We start from the raw sequence: 24,342 nt of genomic DNA on the forward strand, positions 1-24,342 counted from the left end.
GGGCTCGAACCCACAAACTTCGAGATCATGACCTGAGCTGAAGTCGGACAGATGCTTAACCGACTGAGCCACCCAGGCGCCACACAATTCTAAATGTCTCCACCAGGACAATAGAACTATCTCACTGAGAGGGCTCGGATGAACAAGCAAGTGGAAGTGCCGGCACCTAATAGGTGCATAAACAGCCATCTGACTTAACTCTGCCCACGAAGTAGTGCCTCGGCGAATGCAAATGAGATGTTTTGCAAACTGTGTGTTTTCAAAATGAGCAAGACAAACACAATCAGGAAAGTATCTTTCAAAGAACTGAGGTCACCGACAGAGAACGGCAGTATATTTTTAAACAAATCAGTCTATTTCACAGAAGTCTGTGAAATCCAGTCTGTCTAGTGACAACTTGCCTAAACTTTTCTCCCCCAGTAAGCGATCACTGGCCACAGCAGCGACAGCAGGTGAGCCACAGCACTCTGGCTGCAGGACGACCACAGCACAGGAGATGCTGAAAGACGCTCCCGTGGCCGTGTCTCAGTTACAGTGATGATCTCATACAACACAAACAAGACAGGCTATTCGGCCAAATTACCATTCTCTTTTATGTTTTTCATCTTTTACAGCTTGAAATAGAATGATGTCCTCAAAACTTTAGATACTGTAGCCAAGAGCCTTCTTCTCAAAAAATAAATATGTTAAAAAAAAAAGCCTGCATTTATTAATCTAAAGTGCTATTTGGGGGAGATGAAAAAAGTCTGAAAGAGGATGAGACTGTAAAAAAGATCTGAAATTACAAAATATTATACCATTCAGAAATCAGCAATTATCTCTAGATTTAATACGATTTTTTTCATGTTATACAAATTCTGTTACCATGATAAGCTTTTTTTTTTAAGTTCTCTCCTACAGTACCACCAATTTTTCAATTTCTTAATTTCTATGAGATTTCAGGATGTAGATCTTTAACCCCAGAATTACAGAATGTAGTGTGGATTGCATGTGAGAGTATACTAAAATGTCTATATATTTCAAGTATATATGTTTATGTAGCCAATATATGGAAAAGTACTTACAAATGTAATAGTTGTATTTGGGAATGGAGTTGGGAGACTTGTATATTGCCAGGGAGGGCAACTTTTGATTTTCTAGTATATTTCCTTATGTACCATTTAAAGAACCATGAACATATATTATATTTATAAAAATCAAAAATATAAAAGAAAAAAAACCCCACATGCACAAAACCCCCCACTAATGTTACATGGGAATGTATGCAAACAAAACAATCCATATCAAACACATTAGAGTGGTTGTCTATGGTCAGGGGGAGAAGAAGAGGAAGGGTTTAAAGGCAACAGATTTCAGAAATGTTTTCAGAAGAATCCTAACTCTATACACTTGGATTATTTTGAGTGTATCTCTAGAGAGTGGGTGGGGAGAGCGATCTGATCATGACAGATGGTCACAGAAATGTACTAAGATTAGTGAATGGTATTTTGGGAGGTTGTCTAAGACAATTGCCAAATAATCCAAATTACTTAGAGAACTCTATAATTTTTCCATCAAGAACAGTTAACAGAGAAACTTTACAAAGATAAATGCAGCCAACTTTTAGCCTTTTCTAGTTCTCAGAGCAAAGTTGCGATTGGTATATGTTTGAGCCATACAAGGCATACCAGGGGATCCAGAATCCTTGCCCATAAATGAGAGCAGTGGTAAGTTGGGGGAAAAATGGACTTATGGTCTCCTGAGAGTCCCTGTATCAGAAGGCGTGGAAGTGTCAAGGGTGGTGGTTTTGAGATTTTTGTGTGTGTAGCCTACTGGAGAGAGTCTCCATATATGTAACCAAATGATACAGTAAGGAGGTTAGCACATAATAAATCACAACTACTAATCCTGCTGTGTGGTGTCCTTTGCAGAGCCTATTTATAAACAGAAAAACAAGTAATTCCTTGAATCTGACCTACAGGCAGTGACGTTAAGCAGTCTTTGAGAGGAGGACCGAGAAGTGACAGTGTCCCGTTCCCAGTTTTATTTGTAAACTTGTGATGGTTGGGAGGAACAATCCGTCCTAAAGCCCGAGAGAATCAAGCTTTACGGGCCAGATGACTCTCCAAACACCAACAGCCCCCAAGATGGTATAAGAATCTGAAGACATCCTTTAAATGTCTACCTAAAATTAGAATTCACTTTCATTGCTTTATATTCTGAGTCAGTGAAGAATCCCCAACTTCATTCTTCCTTTGACATTAAGCATTACAGCCAGGGAAGGAGCCTAGAGCCTTACATCAAATGGGAAACTTACTTCCCTTCTCAGGAAACACCTATGCACAGATAAAAATCTAGTGACAGCCACATGTAAACATTTTAGTTCTTTTGCTTTGAAGAAATAAAAATGATCCACAACACCTGCTTTAACAATTGAGAATGGGAACAGGTACTTTACTGTGCAATTAACTGCACATGATTGTTGTCCACATTTTTAGAGTGACAGATATGCCTCAACCAGGCATCTGAGCACACCATCCAGGCCAGCAAGGGCTGGGAAGTCACTTTGGGTGCAGTGAAGGGAGGGAGAAAATGGGAAAGATGAGAAGGGGCCAGACCAGGAGACTGGGACCAAAGCCAGGTGGGCTGGGGCAAAGGCAAGCTAAGAGGAGACTGTGCTCCTGGGCAGGAAATGGAACAGCCCCTTAACCAGAGAGACCAGCTCCGACGCCAGCATCCAGGCTTTGGTTCCGCCAAGCAGAAGTTTCGATCTCTGCATGTGCCTATCAGGCAGCCTCATGGGGTCCCAGCTACCTTCTCTCTGCCATATCTGCAGACTTCTGTACCAGGGTTCCTCGAGTTGCTTTTGAGCCCACTGAATTCCTGTTCAAACCTGATCTGGGCAAAACCCTGGTGTTCCCTGTTTTCCTCAATTTGAGATGTCTTTCTGTTTTTGAAAGACACTTTCTCCTCAACCAACCTTTTTACCTTTCCATATTCTGATTTCAGCACCCTTTATTTGATACACACTTAATCTAGATGTTGCAAAAATGTGTTTTAGCAGACGTCAAAATTCTTATAAATTATTGGCTTTCCAACTTAATTTTTTTCAGTTGCATTTTTCTTGACAAATATGATGTATTACTCTAGGTTTCTCTGTACTGCATATTTGAAAGCTGCTAAGAGAGTAAATCTTAAAAGTTCTTGTTGCAAGAAAAACAAATTTGTAACTATGGGTGGTGATGGATGATAAGCTTATTTTGGTGATCATTTTGTGATTTATGCAAATATCAAATCGCTATATACCTTAAACTAATACAATGCTGTATGTCAGTTATATTTCAGTTAAAAAAAAGAGAGAAGAAAAACAGGTGCTCAACATCACTCATCAGGGAGATGCAAATCAAAACTACAATGAGATATCACCTCACACCAGTCAGAAAGGCTAAAATCAAAAACATGAGAAACAAGTGTTGGCGAGGATATGGAGAAAAAGGCACACTCTTGCACTGTTGGTGGGAATGCAAACTGTTGCACCCACTGTGGAAAACAGTATGGAGAATCTTCAAAAAATTAAAAATAGAACTACCCTAAAACCCAGTAATTGCACTACTGGGTATCTACTCCCAAAATACAAAAACACTAATTCAAAGGGATACATGCACCCCTATATTTGTAACAGCATTGTTTACAATGGCCAAACTATGCAAACAGCCCAAGTGTCCATCAACAGATAAATGGGTAAAGACGATGTCACACACACACACACACACACACACACACACACACACACACACACAAGAATATTATTCATCCATAAAAAAGAATGAAATCTTGTCATTTGCAACAACATGGATGGAGCTAGAGAGTATAATGCTAAGTGAAATAAGTCAGAGAAAAACAAATACCATATGATCTCATTCATATGTAGAATTTAAGAAACAAAACAAACAAGCAAAAGGGCGAAAAAAAGTGAGGAGCAAACCAAGAAACAGGCTCAACTATAGAGAACAAACTAATGATTACCAGACGGGAAGTGGGTGGGGGGATGGGGAAAACAGGGGATGGGGATTAAAGAGTATACTTAGTATAATGAAAAAAACACAACAAATTAAGAAAAGAAAAAAAAAAATGGATCAACTCTTTGACAGATTTCTAAAGTGTAAACTTTGTCTTCCCCCAGCATGAGTGGGGGATTTCTATCGTGGAGTGATTACTATTACATTCATAGGTTAAAGGATCCTAAATCATAAATAATATTCCCAAGTAATGGGCTTTTCGGATATAACTTATACAACAATGCACTGTATTTTCGCTACTGTTAACGTTATTAGAAATAATATATATACACATGCACACGCACATGTGCAAACACGCACCAACGGTGAACTTTTCTTCAGTTGGTGTTTCTGCTTACCTGGTACAGATCATTTCTCATATTGATAATGTCATCAGAAATCAAGCCAGACGTGACTTCTAGTAGATCCCTCACAAGCTGGGCATGAAGATGGATGATTGCTAAGTGTAAGACACTGGAAAAAAAAAGTGGCAATAATCAGCTGAAGTGTTAGTGAAAAAAAAAAAGATTTCCAAGAAACGATCAGACTTGCAGACTGAACCTGGCTCTCATACTTAAGTTTTATTTGGGCCCCAAATGCCTTGAATATGAGGTGGGGATGTTCTGTTGCTTATCCAGGCAGCTACACTCATTTACCATGCTTGCCTGGGCTCTAGGGGCATTTTGGTTTGACCCTTTGAGGTATAAAGGGATCTGGGCCTTGAGGCAGAGAGGCCTAAGTTCAAATCCCAACTCTGTCTCCCTGCAGTGGTTTTGGTGCATTTTCTCCTCTAGCCTCCTCCTGGCTTCCCTTTACATACAGATCATGTATGGAAAATGCCCAGCACTTGGAACTATTCAGAAAAATGTAGTTACTTCACCTAGCCTTGCCAGCCTCCTCTAAAACACAGTGTGGTGTCTTTTTAAAGATCTTTCTAGACCCCAGGAGGGGAGGATAGGGTCAGGCTTTTAACTACTGGGAGAAGATTCTTGAGGCAAATTTCTGAAGGAACAATGTGATTATATTTCTCCCTTGCAAATATTCCCTCTGCCTGGAATGGTTTTGCTCCTCTTCTCTGCCTAGACAATGCCTACTCCATCCTTCACATTCCAGTTCAAACCTCACCTCCTCTCTGAACTTCCTAGGTGGACCACACTGTCTCCACTCAAGTTCACTGCTTGTTATGCAACTGTAGTTTTTCCTATGCCTTTCTCCCTCTCTGACCTGTGACCTCAGGGCTGGTTCTCCCTGGGTCAGCCTCAAGCCCTGGCACACAATTTAGGCACTAAAATTTAGGCACACAATTTAAGCACTAGGATCTTATGCTAATGAGGTCGAAAATATTGGCAGGTGCCAAGCATCACTCCTAGGGACACAATGTTTTAATTGTTAAAACAACTTCCTATTAAAATTAATTTGAAATGATGCGACACTAACAACAATAAAAGTTGTTTAGAGCTTCTATTTGCCAGACCATCATAAGTAGTTGACATACGTGAACTTATTTAATCACAACAAGAAGCCTGTGAGGTAGGTTAACATTATCCTCATTTTTCAGATGATGAAACTTGGACTTGTAGGTATAAGAGAACTCAAGTCAGGTCATATAACTAGTGAGTGGTGAAGCTGGGAGGCCAGCCCAGCTGGCTCCAAAGTCATCTCTTAATCCCTTAAGCCACCCTACTGAGGGGGCACATGGGCACTGCTCTGTGGAGTCACAGATGGACACCTAAGATAATGAATATTCCAAAGTATGGACAGATTGTGATACAGAGCACACTCAAAGTATCGCATGGTGGCAGGACAGCTGGGATTTGAGGCACAGCCTCGATTTTCTCCAAATGAAAAATATTCGGTGTCACTTTATTCAGACCTCTTTCTTAGCAAGAGCAAGTGTAAAATTTTACTAGGGATTGACATTGGCACAGGAAGGCCTGAAAAACTAACTTCTGACTTCATTACTTGAGAGAGCAAATGATGTCAAGGTGTCACTACTGACTCTTGAAACGTGAGACTGGAAGAAGACTTCTAAAAAGGGCTTCAAGTCTGATGCAGCCATGACGCATACGTACCAAGAAAAAAGTCATACTTCAAAACTGCCTAGAAATTTCCATGCGCAGCTCAGCATTTCATAGCAGAAGTACATTCTCTCTCCCCCTTAAATCCTCACACCCTCATGGGAATTTCCCCAACACCAGAAGTTCTTTTCTTTTCTTTTCTTCATTGTGTATGCTGTGATGACTAATGGTTACAGGATTCAGATTATTAGCTGAGCGTGACGAGTTCAATGAAAACGAGACCTGAGCTGTGAGGACCAATGGTTTTCCTTTGTCTGCATTCTTTTTTTTTTTTTTTTTAATTTTTTTTTTCAACGTTTATTTATTTTTGGGACAGAGAGAGACAGAGCATGAATGGGGAGGGGCAGAGAGAGAGGGAGACACAGAATCGGAAACAGGCTCCAGGCTCTGAGCCATCAGCCCAGAGCCTGACGCGGGGCTCGAACTCACGGACCGTGAGATCGTGACCTGGCTGAAGTCAGACGCTTAACCGACTGCGCCACCCAGGCGCACCCCTTTGTCTGCATTCTTATGAGGGCTCCTCTTTGGTCTCTCCACATCGCTCGTCTCTGCCCTCTATCTGTGGCAAGTCCCGAGACACTGCTTGCAGGAGGAGTATGTTTGTGGTCCTAGGAGGGGACTCTAAGTATTCATGTTCTGCTGGGTGGGGAAGGTCACCTCCTTGTTCCCTCCATATGTGTCCTTACACATGCGTGGTGTATGGTATATGATGGGAAGGTTGTGGAAAAGATTTCGGGGCGTATGCATTCAAGTGGGTGCATTGAGGGGAATGCGTGCATCTTCCCCTCAATGCACCCACTTGAATGCATGTGCCCCGAAATCTTTTCCACAACCTTCCCTTCATATACCAGCAGCCCTTCCTAGCTTCTATGTGCTCATCTTTCTCAGGCTCATCAATGCAGCAGGTCCCTGAAAATATCACTTGAAACCCTGTTGTTCTATCTTGGTTAACTGCTTTCTCTTGTGGTTCCATGTTATTGAGTGCTAATTGGATTCTTTAACCCTGTAAAAGCATTCTGCTGTTCGCAGCATCGCATGAGGAAGGCTGTACCGGTTCCTCTCATACTGTATAACAAGGCCAGTGGTTATACCACATCCTTGGTTACGTTGCAAGGAATGAGAACAAAGGTCTCTGTTTGAAACCCTGAGGTTGGCACTTTCCTAAAGTGTTTGATTCAGTTTTTTAACTGAGGTTGAAAACATAGCACTCAGGAACTCCTCTACAGAAAAGGGTTTCTCAGTGTTGACACTATTTTAGGAAAGTTTTAGATAAGGCCCTTGACTCGAATATGAGGGCTGTTGTCTCTTGTTATTCTCACCGGCTTTTGAGATCATTTTGGAGTCTCGATGCGAGGACTCCGAGAACTGTTTTAGAAAGAAGCCAGGTGCTTTGCAAATATAAGCTCAGTAACAGCAGAAAAGGAGGCATGCTGAGTGGAATGTTGGACTCCCACACAGCGTGGGTTATGGCTGTCACAGGAGTCTGATCCAGTCCCAGACTGGTAACCAGTAGCAGAGGCAGTAGGGAAGGAACCAATGACTGGGTAAGAATGACAATGATCTCTTACTTGTTTTGTTACCGTTGTTGTTGTGCTGTCTTTACTGGGCTTTTTCTTGAGCCGGGGTAACCAGTGCTTTAGGAATTTGGTTGGACCACATTTATTGTCATCTCATTTTGGTAAATAAAGCAGATGTTATTAACCCAATAAATAAATACGTGTTTGTTAAATTTTATTCCAAATGTTATCCCAATAAATAAAGCAAGGTTTTTGAAAACGTACCATTCCCCGCACATATCTTATCCTTCTTGCCCAGCCTGATGTACTCTTAGATGAGGGCTTAAATGTTCTAACGTCCAACAGGTGGGAACCACAGGACCGGAGAAGCAAATTATGGATTCAACCTCACTGACACAGGACTGTCCGTGACAGTCTTCCAGTTACAGGACCCAATACCTTTAAACAATTCTTTTTATCCCTAGCCAGTATGCATACGATGATTTTCTCACTTCCTTACCCTAAAACAACCTTTGTTTGCAAAAGTCCTGACTTACCTGTCCCCATTCTCATCCTGCACTGCAGTGAGATGGCGCTGAACAGCCAGCAGCATCTTCACATCTCCTGTCACTGCGTAGTCAAAAAGGGCATTGGCATGCCGCTTGGCCAGCTGCATAGCCTTCTCTAGGAAGAGGTTATCTGCAAGGCAATGAGCACAATCACAGTGGAGTTTCCTATACTTGCTCTACGGGTATGGCATGCCTGGGGCCAAAACCATCAACACCAGTGTTCTGATACCTCGACACACATCGTTTTAGTTGCATCTGCTCCTTTCGGTGCTCCTGGGTTGCGTTCGTTAGCAAAAGCACAACTGCACGTTGGCTTACTGACAAATACAGAGGCTGATCTGAAAACTCTGTCTGTGGTTTGTTAGGGGAAAGAAACTTAGATAGGTCTGTTATTTCAGGGGGAACAATCAGTCTCCAAATAATGTTGATTGGCTTGACTATACTGTAAATAATCAATCTCTTGATGAAATAATCCTTCATTGGAGTCTTAAACCACTGTCTCGTTAGGCAAAGTGTCAAAAACCACAGTCTCTGCCACAGACAGACTTTCCCTAAGCCATCCGTGTTCTTGTGAAGTTTGCTTCAAGGTCAGGAAAAGGCAAATTTGGACCTGAGGGTCAAAACCAGTATGTGGCCTGTTTTTATACGGTCCCCTACCTAACCATGCTTTGTATGTTTTTAAAGTGGTATTTAAAAAAAAAGAATATGTGATAGAGACCATAAGAGGCCACTAAGCTGAAATATTTGCTCTCTTTCCCTTCTCTTTTCTCTACTGAGTACTGGTTCAAATTACGTGCAAAGTGCACTGTCCCCCTTAATCCTAATTGTTCAAAGAGGGAATCAAGGTAAAAGGAAAAGTTCTCATTTTCAGGCAAAGTTCTACTTCAGTGTGATGGTCCAACTACGGTCTAGAGGAAGAAGACTATTGAAGTTATGGGAACTTCTCTATTATCTGTGGTGGAAATGAATTAGATTATCTCCCACGATATCCTAAAACTGCATAATTATGACTGGAGAATGCATATGCATATTCTGGTACTTTATTCAGAGATAACACAGGGAAAATGGAAATTTCAGTGTGAATTAAATGCTCTGACACATGCTTTTCAAGAGGCATACAGGACTCTGAAGAGCACACCGAACAAGATATTGATATATCATTTTTAGATTAACAGAAAATAAACCGGTCTTCTGACAATAGCTTCTATACCTGGAACCAACCTATCCCCTTACCAGTCAATACAATGCAATCACATGTGTACTCACTTACCCTGAAACCTAGAATTCTCTTCCTTTACTCCCACTGTATACGTCAGGGTAACTTCATCTTCTCCAGTGCCAGACTCCTTATCTTGTTCTGTGGGTTCAGTTACTTTCCCAGAGAGGTTCACTGCGTCTCTGTCCACACTCTTGCTGCAACCCTCAGGGTCATTTTTAGATGGGGAGTCTATGGTTCCTAAGATAAAAGCAGAAACATCAGATTTTTCTCACTAAATTCCATTAAGTGATAATTCCCTGTTTCAGCGAAGGTCAGATAAAAGATAGGCAAGTTTACTGCAAAGGGAAAAGAAAAACAATAATTTGAAATTCCTTTTAAAATACTCATATCATAGGTAACCTGTTTTGGAGCTATTTTAAACTCTCACATCTAAAAGACACATTTTTACGGAGTTATATGTGACATATTCCATTAGTTTCAGGTGTACAATATAATGATTTGATATTTGTATATATTGTCAAATGATCACCACAGTAAGTCGAGTTACCATTAGTCAGCACACATAGTTACAATTTTTTTGTGATAAGAACTTTCAAGATCTTAAAAAAAATTTCATATACACTTTTAAAAACTTACATTTCATTCTGTTTATTTGTAAAGGAGAAAAACGAAATAAAGCTCTTCTGTGAATTGTAGGGAAGTGGAATTTTTAAAGTTTAAATAGAAACAGAGGAGTTATGGGGTGTGTGGGTGGCTCAGTCAGTTAAGCTTCCAACTTCAGCTCAGGTCATGATCACACAGTTTGTGAGTTCGAGCCCTGCATTAGGCTCTGCAATGAGAGCTCAGAGCCTGGAGCCTGCTTCAGATTCTCTGTCTCCCTCTCTCTGCCCCTCCCCCACTCATGCTCTGTCTCTCAAAAATAAATAAATGTTAAAAAAATTTTTTTTAAATAACATATAATAACAATAAAAAAAGAAACAGGAGTTATGGGGTGCCTGGGTAACTCAGTCAGTTAAACACCCAACTCTTGATTTCAGCTCAGGTCATGATCTCATGGTTGAAAGATCGAGCCCCATGTGGGGCTCCTCACTGAGCCTAGAGCCTCTCTCTCTCTCTCTCTCTTTCTCTCTCTCTCTCAAAACACCCCAAACAGGAATTATTTTTTTCCTAATGCTAATTAACCAAGCAAGTTGTTAAGACATAATATCAAGTCACATTCTGTAGTGTGGGAGTTACTTGGTAAGCCATTTCTGTGCTCTTTCCAGTCTGACCATATTATCTGGCAGGTACTATGTAAGCACCTATGTTTTGTGAGCAGAGCTGGTTCAAATCCAGGTTCTGCCAATAACAGATATGTGTCTTCAGTGAGTGAATGAACCTTTCTGAACGTTGGTGTCCTCTGTCCATAAAATGGAGGCATTACTATTTTCCTTAGAGCAATCATGAGGATGACAGTTAAAACATGTAGAAATAGCACCTGACATCAAACAGGCATTCAATACATGGGAAGACTTTATTGTATTATTGCTTCAATGGGTACACTAGAATGGACATGTAATACAAGCTACGAACACAGCATGTGACAACTGCACATGAAGGGATGCATTTGAGGGGAAAGGCCATCCCTATAAAACTCAAAATGTCTTCAAAAGTGTAGCATTTGAGAAGAAAACAGGAGAGGACAGTTAAGTTTGGTGACTTTTTTAGTCAAGTGTCTCCATATGTCCCTTTTTAATGCTCTTTTCTTCCCCTTGTTCATGTCACTTAAGAAGTAAATATATAAGTAGAAACATAAGATTGGAAATAGAATTTATATTTGCCACAGGAAATAACATTTTTTTATGCAAAAGTATCTTCTCAGTTTACCTGCATTTATCAAATTTTTTCAAGATGACAATGTGATGAGTAATAATATAAAACTTTTAATTTTTTATTCTTTTTTCACTATTGGAAAAAAAACTGTATTACTTACCATGTTTCATCCCGGCATTAGATTTAGTGGTTCCAGGATGGAAGGTAATTCCACCGTATGTAGGGAATCCATAGTGGGGGAAGCCATACCCTGAAATGGCAAGCAAAACAAATGAAACCTCATGATGGTTTTGTGTGTGTGTGTGTGTGTGTGTGTGTGTGTATGTGTGTGTTTTATGAAGAGTCAGCAAAGTTTGGTGTCCTTCCCTCAGGTGAGCACAGGCTTTGGTGTGGGAGGGCAGAGTGCCTGACATGGTGCTGCCATTGTGAGTTAGTAAGACACATTGTGGGGATCATGGGATGGTCAGAATTCCACTCGGACCAAGTTTACATTTGGCGGACCAAGTTTACATTTTGGCAACTCAGACAATGCCCAGGCCTGGGGCAGCATGGAGGAGTTCACGCTGGAGAAAGTCTCCCACTGTTGTGTGGGAGTGCTCACCACCCAAACTCAGACTTGCTGACACAGAGGGCCTTGAAATAATGTCTGGCAGGAAAAACTGAACCAAACAAAATACAAACTACCGAGTCCTCAAGGAAACATGACCACACTGTGCATGCTCATGCATTTTTGGTGGAAGCATAAAAAGTCGTACGTAAAATTAGAGGTCATACTCTCTGACATTGTAATTTTACTTCAAAGAATCTAATTTACAAAAACAGTCTGGAATAAAAGAAAAACAACGTGGACAAAGGAGATCAGTAAAAACAATAAAAAACAGGAAACGCATTCAAATAAGTAATACTATGGAATATTCACTTGGTGAAATATGAGTCATTAAAATGATCCTTAAGAAATTATGCTTACATAATATTTATATTACCACGGAGGAAATGCTTATGTTAACCCATTAGGGAAAAGCAGCATATATGACTCCAAGTACACAATCATTTATGATAATAAATAACTAACGTAGGTAAATAGATTAAATACAATGCATTATGAGGATTGTAGCTGTACTCATGAAAATGCAAAAAATATCTACTGTGACGTTTGCACAGAATAAAATTAGAAGAAGTTAACCTTCGATGGCAGGATTTTATGTGTCTTCAGATATTCTACAATGCTAGTATATATAACATGAAATCTTTTTAATGTTGCCAAAGAAAACCAAGACAAGTATAGAAGCAAAGAAGGAAGGAAGGGAGGGAAGGAGGAAGAAAGGAAGAAAATATACCAAAACGTTAATAGACACGTTCTTCATATAACTGAACTTGAGTGACTGTTTTTCTTCTTAGAGTTTTTGGTATTATCTACATATTGCCAAATGAACATGCATTTCTTGAAAAAATACACTTATTAAAATTTTAATTAATTTCCTATGTCACACTCAGTAACGTCACAGCCACTCAACCCACAGACCATCTGGGAAATCTAGGGAAAGACAATTCTAGCTTCTCCAACGGGAAAAGCTTTAGAAAGAGGAGACTCAATTCGTACCTGGACCCGTACCTCCGGCACCCCCTCCTCCACCGCCACTGCCAAACATGCCTCCACCTCCAGCTCCAGCACCACTACCGCCGCCGAAACTATCAGAGAAATTAGGCATGAGCTTCTGCCGTTTCCTCTGCACTTCCTCTTTATCTGTAGTTAAAGGAAGAGAAACCAAAGGAGAAAAGACTGATTCAATTCCACAACTAGCCACAGAAAGAATATTGATTCTGATGGTATTTTTAAACATCTTAAAGGGAAACAGAAATCACCCAAGGAGGAAGAGATGCCAAATTTCAAGAAGCATTATATTTATTCCAATGGCTATGAAGACGCAGAACCAGCCTCAGAGAGACCACAGAACAGTACACACCCAAATCCTCTCTACAGTTAAGAAACAACAGTTTCTGAAGTCCCCAGTGTCATTCAAATTAGCGAAAGACTAGACTTCCCATCAATTATTAAGATACTAGAGATACCGGAGAAGAAAAACAATATTGAGCATTTTCATTTGGTCATACAAACCACTATTACCAACCAACTAACATTTGTAATGCATCTACTGTGAGCTAAGTGCTAAGGAGAAAGAGAAGAATGAACAAGGTCTTTGCTGTCAAGAACCCTCCAATACAATTGAAAGGTTGTGGGGGAAAGACTTGGGAGAGATAGCATCATAAAGCTCTCTATGTTAAATTTATGGTTGCAAAGCAGTGTTCCAGGGGGTCAAAGGAGAACTTCCAGGAAGTACCTATGGGCTGGAAAATTCAGGAAAAGCTTTCCAGAATCCACTTTATATCAGGAGAGGGCAATGGGAGGATGAGCTGGAAATGGGATGTAGAGGCAAAATAATGAAGGAGAGAATGCACACTGTGTGCTTATGGATCAGTCTAGCTGAAGTGAGAGTTTAGCATAAGAAAGTCTTGAGAAGTGGGGCTGACTGGAACCACACTGTCGGGCTCCTGGATTGTGAACCCAAGGGGTTTACAAGCAGGAGGGCCACTGGATGTTTCTGAACTGGGGGATGATGTGTACAGCGTGCTAGTTTAAGAAGATTCATCTGCCACTGGTGTGTAGGACAAAACAAAGAGTCAAAGTGAGAGGCAGAGACAGTGCAAACGGAAGGGAATGGGGCTGTTCCTTAGTGGTCACCGTGATAATACAAATGGGTGGACCCCAGGAATGCAATGAAAGAGGGATTGGTAGTCATTGGTGACTGAGGAGATACAGGAGGCCGAAAGTCTAAAGACTTGACTTAAAACACAGTGATGCCCTCTGAGATTTTTGGCTGTCCAGGTCTAGATGCCATTTACACTATCATTCCTCATTCCTCGTGTCGTTGTAGTTTTTCTTTTGCTTCTCACTATCTGTTCTCCCCAGCCCACTGCCATTGTGGTCCATTATTGAGCTCTTGTTTCTTCTTTCTGTTTCCCTTTCTCTTCTCTCATTTTCCTATCATGTATTTTTTTTTCCCCCTTCTCTCTTTTGGACTGAAAGGGTGATGTAAAATTTCTGTTTAAATAAACAGGCAATGTGGTATTCTTTTTTTTTTTCAATCAGCAGCCTGATACTTAACAATTGTCCTATTTCCAATTCTTCAATGTTAGTTTTGGCCATTGCTTATGTCCAGAAAGATCTCTACTTATTTCTAATTTTGTGGTTATTTCAGCCATCTCAGGGCTCAAAAGAATGCTTTTACTGATTATTGCAGTCACCTGAGCACAGCTGGAAGACTGAAACATGGAAAAGTAGGATAGCAAAGTACCCTTAAAATAATCCTTTAAAAATGGATCATGTCCAGACCTGTTAGGAAGAAAGCCAATGTGGGTCAACTTTGAAGAGCATGTGCTTCTACTAGAAAGGGTTGGCCTCAAAGTAGAGAAACTTTACAAATTTCCTTTTCAAAGGTTTTGAACAGATTTATAAAAATTTTCCATCAGTTGTACTATAACCAACTAATAGTCATACTTATTACTCATCCTATAAACTGGGGATCTCACATAGAATATTAGTTCATTAGAAATATGAAACACAAGAGGGAAGCAGACAACTTATTCATCTTCAGCAGTACATGTTATCTGCTGACGTGTTCTACCAAAGAGATCATTTGGTACTCGCTATGTACTTTTTCTGTTTTATAAAACAGAGATGTTCAATGGTTTTATTTTACTGTAAAATGGGAACTTTTCAGTCACTTTAAAAATATTAACTATTATACATCCATTAAGATTTCAATGACAAGAAACTGATACAGAATATTTCATTATGACAAGTTTTTAAATAAAAGAACCAGCCTGAATTTCCCCAGAATTGAACATGGAGATAGTCTCATCATATTCATGTATCCCTGTGGTCTGCCTTTGACAGTGGCAGCATGGGTTGTACTATGAAACATCAACCTATTCTAGAAGGGACCTAAGTGGTCCCTCCTTTTACAGAAAAGGAAACAAAAGCTAGGATGATTAAGGGACTTGTCAGAGGTCAGGGCAGAGTGAAGATGAGATTCAAAGCCAGTGAGCTTTCCATTCTATTAGACTGCCATTCTTTGGGAAACACTCCAAAATGTCTTTGCTTCCTTTAATAACTGGTGATTGCAGATAAGAGTCTAGTTCACAAATGTAGATAAACTTTTAGTATCCACCTCGTTTTGATATGTGTATGCCTTCAAAAGTACCTCATTCGCGTTTTTTGGGTTCTAGTGTGCTAGTAAAGATGTCTGCATCTATCCTAAGCATTCCTTTCATAGTTTAAAGATTATGATTCCGTTTCTTCTGATTCTCCACCTTTTCAGACTGAAAAATCACATGGTCTTTTTTTTGCCGTTCATATAGCAGTTCCTCAACTATCTTCTTCCTTTGCCAATTGTCCCTCTCTCGATTATTTAACTTGTCTTCCCTAAGCCCAACCATCTCCATGACATTTTCATGAGGTACAAGGTCAATAACTATATCAGGTGTCGAGTTCTGGAATAGATGGTTCTGTACAATGAAAGGAATATGTTATATCTCTTTGTCTGATGTCCTCCCTGATGGCACCCAACAAATTAACAGCCTTTGGGATAAGGATGGCAACTTGGTTGGTCAGTCAATAAGTCAGCTCCCATATTATAAGAGCCAAGATATGGAAGCAGCTCAAGAGTGTATCAATTGATGAGTGGATAAAGAAAATGTGATATATATATATATCTGTGTGTGTGTGTGGCATAAAAAAAATAAGATCTTGCTATTTACAATGACATGGATGGAGCTACAGAGTATTATGCTAAGCAAAACAAGTCAGTCAGAGAAAGACAAATACCATATGATTTCACTCATTTGTGGAATTTAAGAAACAAAACAAATGAACAAAGAAAAAAGAGACAAACAAAAAACCAGACCCTTAAATATAAAGAACAAACTGGTGGTTACCAGGAGACTGGTGGGGGATGGGTGAAATTGGTAAAGGGGATCAAAAGTACACTTACCATGACAAGCACTGAGTAATGTATAAAATTACTGAATCACTATGTTGTACAGCTAAAGCTAATATAGCACTATGTATTAACTAAATGGAATTAAAATTAAAACTTAAAAAGAAAGCCAGCTCTCAGATATATCTCAGCATCTCCTATATGACATCTACTAAGGGACGCCTGGCTCGTTCGGTTGGCAGTGCATACAGCTCTTGATCTCAGAGTCGTGAGTTCAAGCCCTACATGGGCATTGAGACTACTTAAAACAAAATAAAATACATGACATATACTGTTCTAGATGTTGGAAATGTACTAATGAACATGAAAGACCAAATCTATGAACTAAAGAATATTCTTCCTATTGGAGGGTGGAAGAAGACAATAGATACCTAAATTCATTGATAGGACAATTTTGCTTACTGATAAAAATAATGAACTACACAAAATTGACACAGGGAATGACTGCAGGGGCTGGGGCAGTGGAAGGTGTGTTCAATGACCTCTGAGAAATGTACACAAAGATTCCCTGGGTTGTATAGTTTTAATTCATTTTCATACACTTACTCTTATATTCTTATTTAAAAAAAATTTTTTTTAATGTTTATTTATTTCTGAGACAGAGAGATACAGAGCATGAGTGAGGGAGGGGCAGAGAGAGAGGGAGACACAGAATCAGAAGCAGGCTCCAGGCTCTGAGCTGTCAGCACAGAGCCCGACGTGGGGCTTGAACTCACAAACTATGAGATCATGACCTGAGCTGAAGTCGGTCTCTCAACCAATTGAGCGACCCAGGTGCCCCCACTTACTCTTATATTAAATGGCCTGTTACTTCTCTCTCTCTTTTTTAAAAAATATTTATTTTTGAGAGAGTGAGAGAGAGAGCAGGGGAGGGGTGGGGGCGGGAGAGTACCAAGCAGGATCCACGCTGTTAGCACAGAGCCTGATGTGGGGCTTGAACTCATGAACTGTGAGATCATGACCTGAGCTGAAATCAAGAGTTGGATACTAAACTGACTAAGTCACCTAGGCTCCCCGGCCCACTACTTTTCTGGTTACATGTCTGGTGTGATTATTCCTCCTTGTGATTATTTCATTTTGGGATTTACAATCCAGAAAGTTTTACTGACCAAGGTAATTTGTTACCTTCAATAAAACAGTTCCAATCTCACAATGAATAAATATATGTCACAATATATGGTGGCCATTCTTTCTGTGGAGCTCAACTTCTAACTCTTATTTTTCCAGATGATTCTTCTTATTTGTTTGTATTACATGGAGCTTTTAGTCAATGACAGCCTGGAGGCGCTTGAAGCATACAGGTAGGAATTTGAACTTTCAGGAGACCCCATTCTCTAACCTGAGCATCTGACAGATCCTATTATGAATGAACACCTGAACATGCCCTTGCTGTGTCTCACTCTTTTGATGGACAAATACCACTGGAAAAGGTAGACTGGCAGCCTAGAAACCAAGCTCAGCTTTGAATGTTTCTCGATGCATACATGTGTAGGTAATCTGGGTATCCTTTTTAAACATAATTCTCTGTGTTGAAAAAAATGGACTTTATGTTAAGACATATTTTAGGAGAAGAAATTAATTTTTTCCCTCAGAAAGTCCAAAAATTTCTCTCCTGTGTCTATTTAAAAAAGAGTGTTTAATCAAAAGCAGTGATTTTCATCTTTATGCAGACTGAAGCATTTGGAAGACCGCAGGTTGTCGCTGGGTGGGGAAGTGAGGGCAGGTGGGCTGGCTCCCCGCCTCCACTGTAGTTATTTATTTATTTATTTATTTATTTATTTATTTATTTAATTTTGTTAATGCTTTTTCTTTATTTTGAGAGAGAAAGAGAGTAAGAGAGAGAGAGCAAGTGGAGAAGGGGCAGAGACAGAGGGAGAGAGAGAATCCCAAGCAGCCTCCAAGCTGCCAGCACAAAGCCTGACATGGGGCTCGGACTCATGAACTGTGAGACCATGACCTGAACTGAAATTGAGAGTCAGACGCTCAACCAACCGAGCCACCCAGGCAACCCTCTCCACTTCCACTTTAACCAGAGCCTGTCAGGTGTATGCACTGGGATTTTGCATGAAATCTTATGTGGACTGGGGGGAAAAAGGCTCTTTTGTTGATAATGTTTTCACATCACAGTAATGGAATGCTGTGAATCGGGACCATCAGTAAACAGGTCACGATCTCTGAGAAGAAACAAGAACTCATGGAATCATCTTCTAAATGCTCCCACCACAACATGAGTTACAGGCAAAGAAGCCCTCTTCAAGGATCACACATCACGTGTTGCTACCACAGGATCCAACACTCATGTGGATCATCACTGCAGCACCTTTGTGGCTTCAGACATCAGCCAGGACCTGGGTGCTCTGTGACGATCATTTCATTGACCTCCCACTATGGTCTCACTTCCCTCTAATCCATGGGTTTCTGATTTTGTTTGTGCCATAACCCCTTTTCCAGTCTTGTGAAGTGTTATGGATCTTTCCTTAGAATCATACCTATCAATATGTAAAATTACAAAAAAAGCTGATTATATTAAAATCCATTTCTATCCTTGGACCTCTTGGGGTCAGTGGACTCCAGGTTAAGAAATATCTTTGAGCAATTTTCCCATTTAGGGGCCTATTAAATACACTCAATGCTGAATTTCCCACCCTGCCCTGTTGAGTTCCAGTCCTGCCTTTTGATTGGCTTATTAGGAATTTGCCAGAGGAACCAAAAATGCAACATGTTTTAAACTGAGCTCCCTCTCTGTCCACTCAAACGTACTTTTGCTCCCTGGATTCTTTCACCAACTCAACCACGTAACAACCTTCCTAGGCTGGGATTCCTAGAACCATCTATGACTCCTGAATTTCTCCTTCACCTCCTACCTCAACCAGCATCTGGGGCTTAACGCCACTGTCTCCTTGCATTCCTTACACTAATACCTTTAGGAACCTCCCCATTTCTCACTTGGATTCTTGCATTACTCTTCGGAGTCTTCATCTGCTGCTCAGACAGTTCCCTCAGTGTCCATATAAGGAAGTCAGAGCCATCATTCCAAACCCAAATAGGCCTGGTAATTCCCTTATCCAGATCAATCAGAATTCTTCAGCTGCCAATCACAGCACTTCTGAGCCTGGCCTTGGCCTTCCTTACCTGTCTTGGTCTTCAGTGGTCCATCTCCATGCCCAAAAGGCTCACTTCTCTCTGAACTAACATTAATTGTTCAGCTCCTCAAGTTTCCAAGCCTAGGAAACACTTTCTTTCCTTGTTTCTCACCTAACTATTGAAATACACCCCCAGGTTGAAGGACCTTGAAGAAGCCTACTTCTTGGTGGCTTCTATAGAATTAAGGGTCCTCTCTCTTTGGCATTCTCATAGGTGTTTGTAGATACTTCCCTTTTGGAGCTTATCAAAATCATAAATCACATTATAAATATGTAAGGAGACTATCTCCCCTTCTCAGGGTATCTTTTGTGAGGAAAAGAATGGTGCTTTATTCATTTTTATGGTTCTGCACTGCATGGTGGCTGAGTATCCTGTTTTATCGCCTGAGGCCAGATGATGGAGGGGCTGAATCTCTTGAACAGCAAGCCTTATCATAAGGTCCATCTCAACTGCCCAAACCCCGAGATCCTCAATAAATGACAGATTCTCAGATTCAAAGACAAATTCTCAACTGTCTAAATCTCATATAAGCTTGGTAAAAATAAGATTATTTTGAAAGGCTGGACTCAATTCCATGACCCCAAAATAGTGTATTACTTCTCTCTTCTCTAAAAATAAGTACCATGGGCCCAGGGGCAAGTTCCTAGGAAGCCATTCAAAGGAAGTGAACAACTAATCTCTTCTAATCAGCATTGTCCTTTTATGGGAACAGTCACAAGAATGTAAGTAACCCAATTACCTTTGATTTCAGGGTAGTAGAGAAAAGGTTTGGGTTCGCTAGTTTCCAAATCAGATTTCCTCCGAAGTTGGACAAATACGGAAGCCGGTTTTGTGATGTTGACATCTTTGTACTTTGGCGTTTTGAAGACGATGGCAAACTGCAGGATACAAAGACCCAAACATTAGGGTAGGCCTACATTTTGTTTTTCCAGCAATGCTACTCATTAAACGTATTAATAATTATGTTTAATTAAACTAAAAAATACAGCATCCTAGAGAAAGTTACAAACTCAGAATTCTATACCCATACATTGTGATTAAATTGCCACTGTGAATTAAAATGAGACTATGCTAGGGGCGCCTGGGTGGCTCAGTCGGTTAGGTGTCCGACTTCAGCCCAGGTCACGATCTCGCGGTCCGTGAGTGCGAGCCCCGCGTCGGGCTCTGGGCTGATGGCTCAGAGCCTGGAGTCTGCTTCCGATTCTGTGTCTCCCTCTCTCTCTGCCCCTCCCCCATTCATGCTCTGTCTCTCTCTGTCTCAAAAATAAAATAAAACGTTAAAAAAAAATTTTAAATGAGACTATGCTAATATTTTGCAAATCTTTATTTTTATTTGTCTAATATTTTAAATGCCTTCCAGTTGAAAATAATCATATGAGTAAAATGCATTGCACACACCTCCTTCTTCTCTTCTAAATCAGCCTTAAAGTGCTCCAAAATTATTTACAAGGCAACATCAGAAAGACTGGTTGTCGAAAGAGAGAGTGAAAATGTGCTACTACAATGAGCCCACAGGTTGGCTGATGAGAAGAGGAAGCTAAATCCTGCAGAGACATCCTAACAGGGTCCGTGTATTTTGAAGGGAGGATGGCCAACGCTCTAGGGATAGAGGGCATTCTGTAACACCTCTAAGACAACCTCTTCATTAATTTCTGTCAGTGCCACAATAGTTAGGCATTTTTACAGTTTCTTGTTTGTTTTTTTTTTTTTTCACTATGTGGTGTATTCACAAGGTTCAAGACTTTGTAAAATACAGAAAGGTATACAATGGCATATAGTGAAAATTCTCCTTGCCAACTCCCGTCCCCCATCTAGGTGGTCCCCACGGTGTGCCTGTCCCCAGAGGTAAACACAGTGAAATTATTAATTCTTTTTGCATTCTTCCATAGTTTCCTTATGCATATGCAAACGTGAACATTCAATCTTTCTGACATCGTTTGGTTTTATATCTTTAAAAAATTTTTAATGTTGTATGTTTGAGGTTTTTTCCATGTTCAGAGATTACACATTCTCTTTAATAACTGCATAATAGTTCATCACACAGACACACCATAATTTATTTACTGGCTACTTATTGGTGGACTTTTGGATTGTTTCCAATTTTGTGTGTGTGAAAATAGTATTTTTCAATCACTCAGAGTGATGGAGACGGGGATATAGCATTTCTATCTCTTAGTCATACACTCAGTTGTCACTGGGAAATCTTGATTTATCATGATGATATCAGCCTATAGTAGAAGACTCTTCCTTTCAATACTTTTCATTAGAAAACCTTTTCAAAAGTGTTGTCATAATTACTCTGGTAGAACACCGTAATGGACTGATTGTGTTCCCTCAGAACTCGTATTTTGAAGCCTTAACCTCTACTGTGGCGTTATTTGGGGAAATGGCTTTTATGGGAATAATTAATGTTAAATGAGATCATGAGGGTTGGGTTGTGATTGGATAGGATTAGTGTTCCTATAGGAAGAGACACCAGAGAGCTTACTCTCTCTCTCTCTCTCTCTCTCTCTCTCTCTCTCTCTTTCTGTCATGTGGGGACAGAGCCAGAGACAGCTGTCTGCAAGCCAGGAGGAGAGAGCTTTAAACCAATAACCAACCCTGTTGGGCCTTGTGATGAAATAAATTTCTGTTGTTTAATACACCTAATCTATGGTATTTTGTCATGGCAGTCTGAGCAGTCTAATACAAAAACTTAAAATATTTCCACTAACAGACCCAAGGGCCACTGCCTTAATGGTTAGGTGATCAGACACCCAAATGAAATGTCTTGACATGGTTTCAGAGCCAATGGACTAAGGCTTTGCTCATAATTCTATGGTAGGTGACTTTTCTGGAAGACCTGCAAGAGTCTTAAAAATAGTACTCTTTTATGAAAGTTAAATAAGTATGATTTTTCCTTTTTCATATATGGAAATTAAGTACTGAATTTCAATGAGACAGAAAATGCAAAATCATCATCATCAGCATTATCATCATCCACTTACTTGTCTATGAACATCTGTGGGAGAAAAATCTCCAAATCCTTCCCAGATTCCACCATTTTCCTCCTCTTCATAAAATCGAATTTGGATGTCATCTGCAAACAGTCACATTCAGGTGTTTAATTTCACATAATAATATTTCACAACATGCTAAACTTTCAGCTGGTTCAAGATTTTACCTACAATGTACTTAAACATTTAAAAAAGTAGTTACTAAGAAATAGACTTTTAAATCATTTGAAATTTTCAAAATTACTGAAATTTTCTTTATTAGTTACCACAGTAATGGACCCTGAGTTTCATTTACATTGAGAGAATACTAGATTTACCCATTCAGTCTGACTTTTCTCTTAATCAGTCTTTGCCTTTCTCACTTCTCCATCACTAACCCAAATCATTCCTGAGGAACATGAAGGATATTGAGGAATATCAGAACCCCAAAAGGTGGTTCAAACTCGATATAGATCTACATAATAATATTTAACTTACATGAAGTTAACTGCATGGCAAGCACTAATTTAAGTGAATTATATGTATACATTAACTGACTTAACCCCCACAATAACTTTGAAATGCAGGTGTACTATTAATATCCTCATTTTGCAGAAGAGAAACTGGAGTGCAAAGAGATTAAGTAATTCATCCAAGGCTGAACAGCTAGTAAATGGAGAAGCCAGAATTTGAACACAGACTCCATCCAGGCTCATGATCATTCTGCTATCCTGCTTCCCTATAATACTTTATAAGTCCACATTGAGAAGTTGTTACAAATATTATATTGGTCAAGTCCCTTTGGATTAGACTGCCTAAATTTCACACTTGCATCATGGACTCTACTTCTGCAGAAATATGACAATATAACTCAGATTGACATCTCTCTGGATTCACTTCCCATTTTATAGGAGGGACTGCACTACTGACTTATGAAAACTAAGTTCATATTTCTATTTAAATAGAATTTTAGGGATGCCCAGGTGGCTCAGTCAGTTAAGCATCCAACTCTTGATTTTGGTTCAGGTCATGATCTCATGGTCTTGTGAGCCTGGGCGTGGAGCCTGCTTAGGATTCTCTCTCTCTCCTTCTCCTTCTGTCCTTTCACTGCTCATACTCTCTCTCTCTCTCAAACGAAAAAACAAAAAAACAAAACCAAAAACACCCACAGAATTTTAGAAATGTTGGGGTTGGAGGTGGATAAAACATCTCACTATCTCCTGGTTGATTCCCTTTCTTTCAGGTAGGACTCCCTTAAATCTAGTTACTAAGATGCTTTAAGTCAGGCAGCTATAACACTTCTTTTAATAAGAGATGTAATGTAATGATAATGATTAAGAATCACATTTACAAATAAAGGTACTCAGATTGTGTTTACTCACTGCACACCAAGAATTTGGAAATGCATATTACTTGGATACAATGGGTTAAAAGACTAATACCAGGATATGCACAGAAAGTGTAAACATTTTTTGGATAAAGATATACGCCTTTACCTTACAATCTGATCCCATTTTTTCTGACTTTTTAACCTCAGGCCATTTGCCTCAAATGAGAATTTTCTTTTTTTAAAGTCATCATTCTTTTATTTAGGAGCTATATTTTTGGTTACGCACTCCTTACTTTGAAAATGCTCATCATCTTGTAGTGAGTAGATCTTTATTACACTATACATTCTATCACTGCATTTTAAAAATGAGTTGTTTGAGAAAATAACACAATCTCCTTCAGCTTTTGCTAATTTATATATCTTGTATCATAGCTAATGAAAGGTAAATGCCAAGAATGTTTTCTGAAAGTGAAAATTCTGAGACACATGCTCTGAGAATTTCCCCACGGTTCCTATTCTCTTTCTTTTTCTTAATGACATCAGAGTGTCACATGAAAGTATCTGGAGAAGCTCTCTCAGCTTCTCAGTGTTGCAACAAAACCGTGCAAGATAAACAAAAGAAACA

General features: G+C 39.8%; 1 protein-coding gene across 2 annotated transcripts in view; it reads right to left on the reverse strand.

Moving 5' to 3' along the window:
* NFKB1 (nuclear factor kappa B subunit 1) overlaps positions 1 to 24,342 on the reverse strand; it is a 118,180-nt gene that overhangs the window by 12,152 nt on the left and 81,686 nt on the right. For both annotated transcript variants that reach the window (XM_030313352.1, XM_030313351.1), the window contains exons 10-16: positions 22,400 to 22,491; positions 20,152 to 20,290; positions 12,812 to 12,955; positions 11,372 to 11,461; positions 9,451 to 9,636; positions 8,169 to 8,310; positions 4,397 to 4,511 (exon numbers count right to left, since the gene is read on the reverse strand). In XM_030313352.1, the coding sequence (XP_030169212.1) occupies positions 4,397 to 4,511; positions 8,169 to 8,310; positions 9,451 to 9,636; positions 11,372 to 11,461; positions 12,812 to 12,955; positions 20,152 to 20,290; positions 22,400 to 22,491 (908 nt within the window). The remainder of the gene's footprint in view (positions 1 to 4,396; positions 4,512 to 8,168; positions 8,311 to 9,450; positions 9,637 to 11,371; positions 11,462 to 12,811; positions 12,956 to 20,151; positions 20,291 to 22,399; positions 22,492 to 24,342) is intronic.

The sequence above is a fragment of the Lynx canadensis genome, chromosome B1, assembly GCF_007474595.2.
Source record: "Lynx canadensis isolate LIC74 chromosome B1, mLynCan4.pri.v2, whole genome shotgun sequence".
NCBI lineage: Eukaryota > Metazoa > Chordata > Mammalia > Carnivora > Felidae > Lynx > Lynx canadensis.